The 8,719-nt window shown below is 44.4% G+C and overlaps 1 protein-coding gene across 7 annotated transcripts in view; it reads left to right on the plus strand.

Annotated features, from left to right (window-relative positions):
• The window catches only part of CNTRL (centriolin), an 83,508-nt gene extending 78,197 nt beyond the window's left edge, over positions 1-5,311 (plus strand). For all 7 annotated transcript variants that reach the window (XM_042912440.1, XM_042912439.1, XM_042912442.1 and 4 more), the window contains 6 exons: positions 64-204; positions 781-1,053; positions 1,224-1,286; positions 2,973-3,179; positions 4,398-4,483; positions 4,727-5,311. In XM_042912440.1, the coding sequence (XP_042768374.1) occupies positions 64-204; positions 781-1,053; positions 1,224-1,286; positions 2,973-3,179; positions 4,398-4,454 (741 nt within the window). In that variant the 3' untranslated portion in view covers positions 4,455-4,483; positions 4,727-5,311. The remainder of the gene's footprint in view (positions 1-63; positions 205-780; positions 1,054-1,223; positions 1,287-2,972; positions 3,180-4,397; positions 4,484-4,726) is intronic.
• Positions 5,312-8,719: the final 3,408 nt, after the last annotated feature.

Below are 8,719 nucleotides of genomic sequence, written 5' to 3' on the forward strand. Positions count from 1 at the left end.
GCCGTGATGCACGCACGCGTCCACGTGCCGGACCCCGGGGTCATTTTCCTCCTCCCGTGCCAGGAGCAAAAGCAGGAGAACAGCTGCATGCAGAAGGAAATGGCAACAATCGAACAGGTGGCCCAGGACAACCACGAGCGGGCCAGGCGCCTGATGAAGGAGCTCAGCCAGATGCAGCGCGAGTACGTGGATCTCAGGAAACAGGTGCGCGCCCGGGGACCCCACGGGCCGGCCGGGCAGACGACGCTCGCTGGGCTTGCCCACTCCCCGCGGGGCTCAGGGTTTTTCTCTTAAATAGCTCTCTGAATAGGAGCATTTCTTTGTGCGAGTTGTAAAAAGCCGATTCTGAGAATGTCCTTTAAATCAAATCTTTTTTTTCTAGTCTTAAAATTGAGAAATCACCTCTACGAGAAAAAAGCATTCGTTTAAAATGTACTTCTAAAATCCCCGTAAGTGCGGCAGGCTTCTTCTGTTAGTTTTTGAAAGGAAAGTGGCAGTTCTTCAGCATGAAATTTTATCACGTCCCAACGAACTGTGTTGAAATGTTAGATTTTCTGCCACAAACAAGTCTATGGGACCCAGATCCCCAGGCAAGAAGGAATGACCCCAGGAGAAAGCTCTGCCATCGTGTAATGTAACCAGGCTGAGAGCCGTTTACGCCGAGAGTGGGAGAGCTTAATTCTGCAGATGGAAAGTTCCAGACATATTTGATGCATTAAATAGTTCAGTTCCGTGTAAGTCCCAGACCTTACCCAATGGTATTTGACTCTCACTCTTTAGATGACAAACCAAAAAGATTTGGAGAGAAGACAAATGGAAATCAGTGAGGCGATGAGATCACTTAAATGTGAGGTGAAGGATGAAATCAGAACCAGCCTGAAGAATCTCAACCAGTTTCTTCCAGAACTACCAGCAGATCTGGAGGCTATTTGGGAAAGGAATGAAAACCTAGAGGGAGGGTTGGAAAGCTTGAAAGAAAACTTCCCATTCACCGTGAGTGAGAGACCATCACCTTTTGAAGAAAAACTGAATTTTTCCCAGATTCACATAATGGTAAGGGTTTATCCCACTGATCTCTGGACTCTGAAGAAGGATGATTTTATTCCCACCTCCTCCCCCAACCCCCCATAAGCTGAAAACCAGAATGGGGCTGGGGGAGGGTGGGAGGCGAGAAAGGCTAGTGGTGTCTGGGACTCTGACGTTTCCCCCTGTCTCTGAAAAAGGATGAACACTGGCGTGGAGAGGCACTCCGAGAGAAACTGCGTCACCGTGAAGATCGACTCAAGGTTGCCCTTTATTATTTTTTATTTCTCTTTTATTTTTTTATTTTAGAGAGAGCGTGCATGTGTGCAAGTGGGGGAGGGGCAGAGGGAGAAAGGGAGAGAATATTAAGCAGGCTCCACGCTCAGCACAGAGCCCCATGCAGGGCTCAATCCCACGACCCCGGAATCATGACCTGAGTTGAAATCAAGAGTCAGACGCTTCGCTGACTGAACCACCCATGCGCCCTGCAAAGTCCCCCTTTGAAACAATATGGTAGGAGACCCTTGGTGTGTTGAGGAGAGTAGGGGAAATTGCTCACCTGCATGCACTGCTGTCGTTCCCTCTGTTACGGCACCAGCAGTTTTCTAGATCGCACGGTCGAGGCTCAGAGAAGTTGGCATCGCACAGTCAGTACGGTATTGAAAACCATGAACTGTGGTGTTCGGCCCAGTGTTCTTAACCTGTGTAGTGCTGCTTTGCCTCAGCTCCAACTGACAGAAGCCGAGTACTTGGGACAGAAAGTAGAGATGCAGTGATGAACCAGAACGGGCTCACAGGCCAGTGGTTGGGGGAAAGACTGGCACTACTGGAAAAGTAGGCTTGGGTGTCAGACGGGAAGTTGTTAGGCTCAGAACACGCGGAGCCTGAAGGCCTGTGAGCCAACCAGGGCCGCCCTCTCCCTGGGTAGCTGCAGAGTCTGGGATTTAGCGGTCAGTGTTGACCTAACGATTTGGGGGTGAAGGGTGTAGGTGGGAGTTGGAAAGTGGGAGGGGGATAGAATGAGAGGACAGGATGTGTCTTTGGAGAATGGCTACATATATGGCATGGCTGAGGAGGAGCCGTGAACCGTGTTGAGGGAGTGGAGGCCCTTGATGTGCCATAGCCTCCAGTCACGTGTGGCTGTTTAAATGTAAACGAATTATAATTAAATCAGGTTGAAAATCGAGTGCTTCAGTTGTCACATTTTTAGTGACTCAATAGCCACCTGTGGCTAGTGCTAACGCTTTTGGACAGCACAGATACAGAACATTCCCGTCATCACAGAAAGTTGTGTTAGAACTGCCGTAGCCTCATAGCCTCGGAGAGAATCATTTTGAAGAAACAGCACAGGGGCAAGTCGCAAATAGTGTGGGGCTGAGGATTGAATATACTGTGAGAGACACTGAAGATATCACGTATAAACCCATCTTCTGCTAAGTCTGGGCGGAAAAGAGAGAGACGAGGTAGTCATTTAATGGGGAGGCCAGGGGTGCAGAAATCCTAAGCGTTGTTACGGTGGAGAGAACAGGCCGAGCAAGAGGCCCAGGTCGGGGTGCCTGGGTGACTCAGTGAAGCGCCTGACTCTTAATTGTGGCTCAGGTCATGATCCCAGGGTCGTGGGACTGAGCCCCACTTGGGGCTGAGTGCTGGGCACAGAGCCTGCTTAAGATTCTCTCCCCCCTGCCCCTCTCTCAAAATAAACAAACATTAAAAAAAAAAAAAGGCCCAGTTAATGACAACGCGGAATGATCCAAGTTTTCCGCACGCTGAGAGTAGCCACCAGCATCCTCCTGGATTTCTTTTTTTTCTTGAGGACAAGAGCATTTTCAGCAGCCATTCCTACTTTAGAATCGTCAGATTTGCCTATCGGTGTTAAGATGAGGAGACTACTGATCGTTCAGGTACGTTGCTTCTGTGTAAAACCCTGAATTTCACCGTGACACTTTCAGGCCCAGCTTCGACACTGTATGTCCAAGCAAGCGGAAGTGTTAATTAAGGGGAAGCGGCAGACAGAGGGCACTTTACACAGCCTGAGGAGACAGGTCGATGCTCTGGGGGAACTGGTCACCAGCACCTCTGGAGACTCCACGGCGTCACCCAGTCTGTCTCAGACAGAGTCTTCCCTTGCTGAGGACTCTCAACCTGGACCGAGCCAGGTAAGAGGAGGCTCTGTTCTACACATGGGAAGTCTCTGAACGCTTTGGGGGCCACAGTCTACACAGAGGAGACTCAGAACATAAATGCCACCTTCAAGTCTCTGGAAAACTTGTCTTATGGAAGACTTGCTTGTTTTAAATGGTCCCTGAGAAAACTAGAATCGGTTGGGTGGGAGACATAGAAAGAGGATAAGGTGATGGCTTCGGGAACAGCCCAGAACTCGAGACTATCAGGGACGTAGTGAATCCTTTGCTGTGCTCCCCCGGTGGATTCCCTTGTTCTCTGCTCCGTCAGTAGAGCATTCGGGCTGTGAGGCCAGTCCGGGTCCTGGTTTAGCTGGTCTGTCTCCCTCTCTCGTGGGGAAGAATGATTGGCGTGTTCCTACTCCGCCTCCTCAGCAAAAGTCTGAACTCAGGCCTCTTAGCGCAGGGTCTTTAGAACCCCCGAAGTTCACGAAGGCATTCTGTGTGAGACGTAGACGAGGTTATTCATAGTTGAGGACCATGAAACACGCTCGTGGAATTAGTAAATAGTGACCCAGAGATAGGGAACGGCTCCCACTTTTGAGCACCTACTGTGTGCATGTACGAAGCACTTTACATATATCATCTCATGTAGCCTTTGCCTCCTAGGAGATACCTCCTATCTGTAGATAAAGGAGTTGTGCACAATGAAAAATGTCCTGGCAAAAGACGAAACCAGGACTTCAGGGCTCATCTGTCACCACTGCAGAGCAGTATATAGCATGGCTGTGCCTCAAGGAACATTCAGAAGCAGTTGCCTCTTTCATAGGCACATAGCTCTGCAGCAGCAAAGCAAGATTTGAACGGGATTCCCTTAACACCCGTGGTGGGACCAAGTCGGGTACAGGCCAGAACCAGAACCATCATGGGCCTCGGGCAGCCTTAAGAGAGTGTCGGAGGCACCGGGTGTTGGAAAGAAGGTGGCTTTAGAGGGAAGACAGCCTGCGGCAGAGGTTGAGTGCATCGGGGTTTAGGTGCGTTCAATTGTCAGCTCACAGTGGTGGCCCCAGGGGTTGAGGTGCTCTGAATTCAAATTCAGGAGAGTAACAAGTGTTAGAGGAGGGGGGCGGGGGAAAGACTGTCAGAAATATCTTGGAGTCTGGGGTCGCAATCCAGGTGTGTGGGATGAAAGCCTGAACGGAGTTGGAGTTAGGGGCTGGCTTCTGAGCCCAGTGTTTTCATCTCCCTTTGCAGAGCTCCTTCCAGGTTCTACAGGGTCCGTCACAATTTCTGGACAGTTACCGACACTGATGCCATTCCCAGCTCCCGGCTCATGGGGGGTACGTATTACAGAGTTCTTTTAACTACCACTTCCAGTTGGAGGACCTTCAATTCTGTCTTATACAGTCTTAAGCTTTTCCCTTTACCCTTGGGTAATTTTACACAGTGGTTCATCTCAAAACATTTTTCCAAAGAGGTACTTGCAAGTAGGTCTTTTACCTGTTAGCCATGGCGCTGTCACTTGGTTCTGTTAATACTTTGGTTACTGTTGCAAGAATTCCTCCTTTTGTCTTAACTGCAGGAAGAGAACTGTTCAGCCAGATGCGGAAACCCATCTGAGGAAATACCTTCTCTACCTCACTTTGTAACTGGAGTGCCGCTTGGTTTTTATCAAGATCCAGTGAACTCCGATGCTGCACCTCCACTGTAGCTTACCCCACCTGTATCGTTAAATGCCAGGGTTTTTGTAAATCACATGTACATATGGGAATCGTTGTGTACAACTTAAACCAGGGTCCTAGATGGCTGAGGGTTTTGTTTTTTTTATCTTTGAATGTGTTGCCATAAAACTACTGCTGATTGTAATTGCAAATTGGAAGCTATAAACTGGTGAAATTATAGCTACGTAGAGAAAAAAAAAATGTACTCAAGCCCTTCATTTATAGTGTCAAATTTTATTTTTGGATTTTGCTTAAAATCTATTTTCATATGAAAATAAAAGATAAAATAGTCTGTCGTCTGACTTTACATTTCGTAGATCTACAGTAAAGCCATCAAATTTGTACCTTAACTCCCAAGAAAACGGCCATCTTCCAAATGGTTTTCCATCTTTTGCCTGAAGTATGTTGTATCTGTCAATGAACATACACCATATGGAAATCTATTATAAAACTACACTTCGGGTGCTTTTTCTCAACCAAAAATATTCTTTGGTGGAAAATTAGTAGAATCTGACCCAGTGGTAAATTCAAATTGTGTTCAGACTTTGAAGGTTTTGAACGACTATAATTAATGGCTCGACTCCATGATCTACAAATACATCATTTCAGAACAAGAATAGCAACTACTGTCACAAAAAACCACGTGGCAACAGAATCACCCTCACGGTGAGGTGAAGTACGAAACTACAGGTTATAGATGAGGTTTTAAAATACTGCCAAGGACTATTTTCTAGGCCCGTAGACAGCTTCCGAACCAGAACAGTACAGAACAGCGCAGTGCAGTAATCCCTCACCACTCACAGACGTTATGCCCAAGGTGTTTGGCCAGACCTGGACCGGTAAGATATGGGATAGACAGAATTACAATCAAGATAATGAAAGTGGCATAAAATCGGCATAAAATCTGTTAACACTCAGAAAGTTCTAAAAGGCATCTACTTGCAAAATAAAAATGGATTTGGTGGTGTCTTTTGTAATTACACTCTTGTTTCATTTTCACAAGTCTTCGCAAAATGCTTTGAAGTCAGGCCTCTGCACAGTTCTATTGAAATCCTTCAGGGACACATTTTCCCATTCTTCTTTCTAAACTGCCACGTGGACCCTCTCTATTCCCATGTTCTTCGGTTTAAGAAGGAGGGAATTGAACCACACACCTTTCTAAAAAGATCACACTTGAAACAACGGATACGTGAGCAAAAGAGTTCTCAAAACTGTAGTCTGGAATTAGGTGAGGTAATCAATGTATGAAGCCAAACACCTGGTTCCAAAAGACAGCTTTCCAAAGAAACTTTACTACCTCTAGTAGGACATGAACATCACCACCAGAAAAAAAATTTTTTTTTTTTTTATCGAGGTTACTGCATCAAACACTTTATTATCCATGAAAAACACCTGAACATTGTACTGGAACGTCTAACCCATAAAGAGTACTGAGCACCAAGTACTAATCAAGAGGGGCTCCTCATAGGTGCACGGTTAACAACCCAGAGAACCGGGTGACCACAGAGGTAGTAAGCTCTCCTGGATTAAAGATTAAAAGAACTTCACTCTCTCTACTTGCCCAGTGTCTGGCACACGTATGTTACAATATGACAATTTGCTCTTCTGTTTTTGAGCACCCAAGTTTATTACAGGGGGTTACACATGCAAATAACAGAATTTGGCCCCAAGTACAGTCAAGGGAGAACACTATCAGGCACCAAGGGTGCCGATCTCACGCTGAAAAAAGTCAACTTAAACACTGCAAGTCTGATCTGAACACAAGAATAAAAGTGTAGGTCAATTACTAAGCGATGTGGATTTATACGCTATATACATAGACTTCTCTTTATACAAGGACAGTTCTGCAATAAAAACTGACAGCTTCTGCCAGATAACTGTTTGCCTGAAGAAAATACGAAATCCTATTGTAATTCAGAAAATAATGCAAACCATTTTAATTTAATCTAGATACAGGTACTTTATTTACAAATATTTAGATTAATAGCATTTTGTTACATCAAATGAAGAGTACAGCAGTCTGAATAAATCCTGTCACAAAAACAATAAGACCCACTGTAACTAACTTTGGGAATCAGGGTATTGCACCTAAACAAGCCACAGTCTTTAGTTTGTGATTGCTACCTTATATCCCAATGGGTGGGTGGTTGGTTTTGTTTTTGTAAATATATACACACACCAGCAGGTCATGGTCCCTGGGCAAGTCCCTTGTGAAGCAACAGGGTAAGCAAAATGGGTCACTTTTAAGTCTTGAACAGAATATACCAATCTACTCCAGGAATCTTGTTTTTAAAAAAGTTCAACGAAGACAAAAATAAAGATGAGTCCACAAATTAACCCAATCCTATTTTCTGCACATTCCAGTTTTGGCTTTTATTTAACATTGACTATACAATACTCCAGTACTACCACATGTTTACAACCCAGAAAGTCGTATTTTTTATTTTTACTTTAGTGTCTGTAAAGAGGGATTTCAAATGTGTATTTTAAACACAGCAGGTGAGCTGAGTGATTTTAGGTAATACACTAAGGTTGACCTATCCTACTTCAAATAACCTCAATTCTCAGTCTGAACCATAAACTCCACCAGAAATCAATCAAAAGAAGTAAAGAACCTGGTGAAACAGAAGTTTGTTGTCTAAAGAGATCATTTCCCTTGCAACACAGTATCCTTTCAGTGGCCAAACCACCCAGTGCAAAGTAATAACTTACTTCGGATCGGATCGGTGCAAACACTGGCGCAAACACTGAAACACCGTTAGAAACACTTTCCCTTTTACAAAACAATTTATGCCCCCATGACATAAAACAGCCCCTTATACTAAGAACACCAGGGATACCTTAAATTATCTCACTGTAGTGTTAAAAATGCACAATTTAAAATCCCTTAACAGCAGACCTGCGGTTCTGACGGTCCGGTCCACAATCTCACCATTCCAAGAAGATAAAGGTATAAAAGCTTAAAATGTGCAATAATAAACCCAGCCTTTTTTCTTTTTCTATACAGTAAGGCAAGAAATGCAGCCTGTAATGCAAAACGTTTACAAAGAGAAAAGCAGGTTAGCACATTGTCGATTGCACAAGAACAGTTAGGAAAATCAGCAGGTAAGCCACGGTGCGAAGATGGAACAGAATCTGCTAGTGTTAATCCTCCCGTGCTAGGAGCTCCTTCCGGCATTGTGTCCCCAAAGACTGCCAGCACCAGAGGGTGACGCCAGTATTACCTGTGAACTGCAGTTGTGTCTATTTCCTTGTGTGAAATGGAAGGGAGTAACATGGTCACATATAGGTCATACTGTACAAACTGGTATTTTATACTGTTCCAATGCCAGTAATCAATTTATTTTCTTCATTAAAATAATATACACAGAATGTATTGTTAGTTCGGTTCCTTCAAATTTTATACATATTTACTTTCTGCTAAAGAGAAAAGGATAAAATGGTGTAAAAAAAAAAAAAAAAAGATAAAGCTATTAATTAAGCACGAGAAAAGATAAGTGGATATTTCCCTGTGCAAGGCTAAGACAGAAGCAAACCTCCACGAGAAAAATGCCACCCACACGACAGAAAATTTATCCAACGAAAACAAAACAAAAGCAGTTATAGAGCCCATTCTCTATCATCAGAAGTCATTCCACAGCAATAAACTTACTGGTTACAACAGACATACTTGAACAGTTAAAGATGGGGAGAAAGGCTTAAGATATCATCAAATTAAACCATACAGTAAGACAAAGCCTTGCCAAAAAGAGGGAAGGATAAAAATCATTTAAGTCCAGCATCAGTGCTCAGTTTAAATCATGTACTGGTGACATACCTATCACGAGGACGATCAAGGGGAAAAAAAAGTCTAGA

The sequence above is a fragment of the Panthera leo genome, chromosome D4, assembly GCF_018350215.1.
Source record: "Panthera leo isolate Ple1 chromosome D4, P.leo_Ple1_pat1.1, whole genome shotgun sequence".
Classification (NCBI taxonomy): Eukaryota; Metazoa; Chordata; class Mammalia; order Carnivora; family Felidae; genus Panthera; species Panthera leo.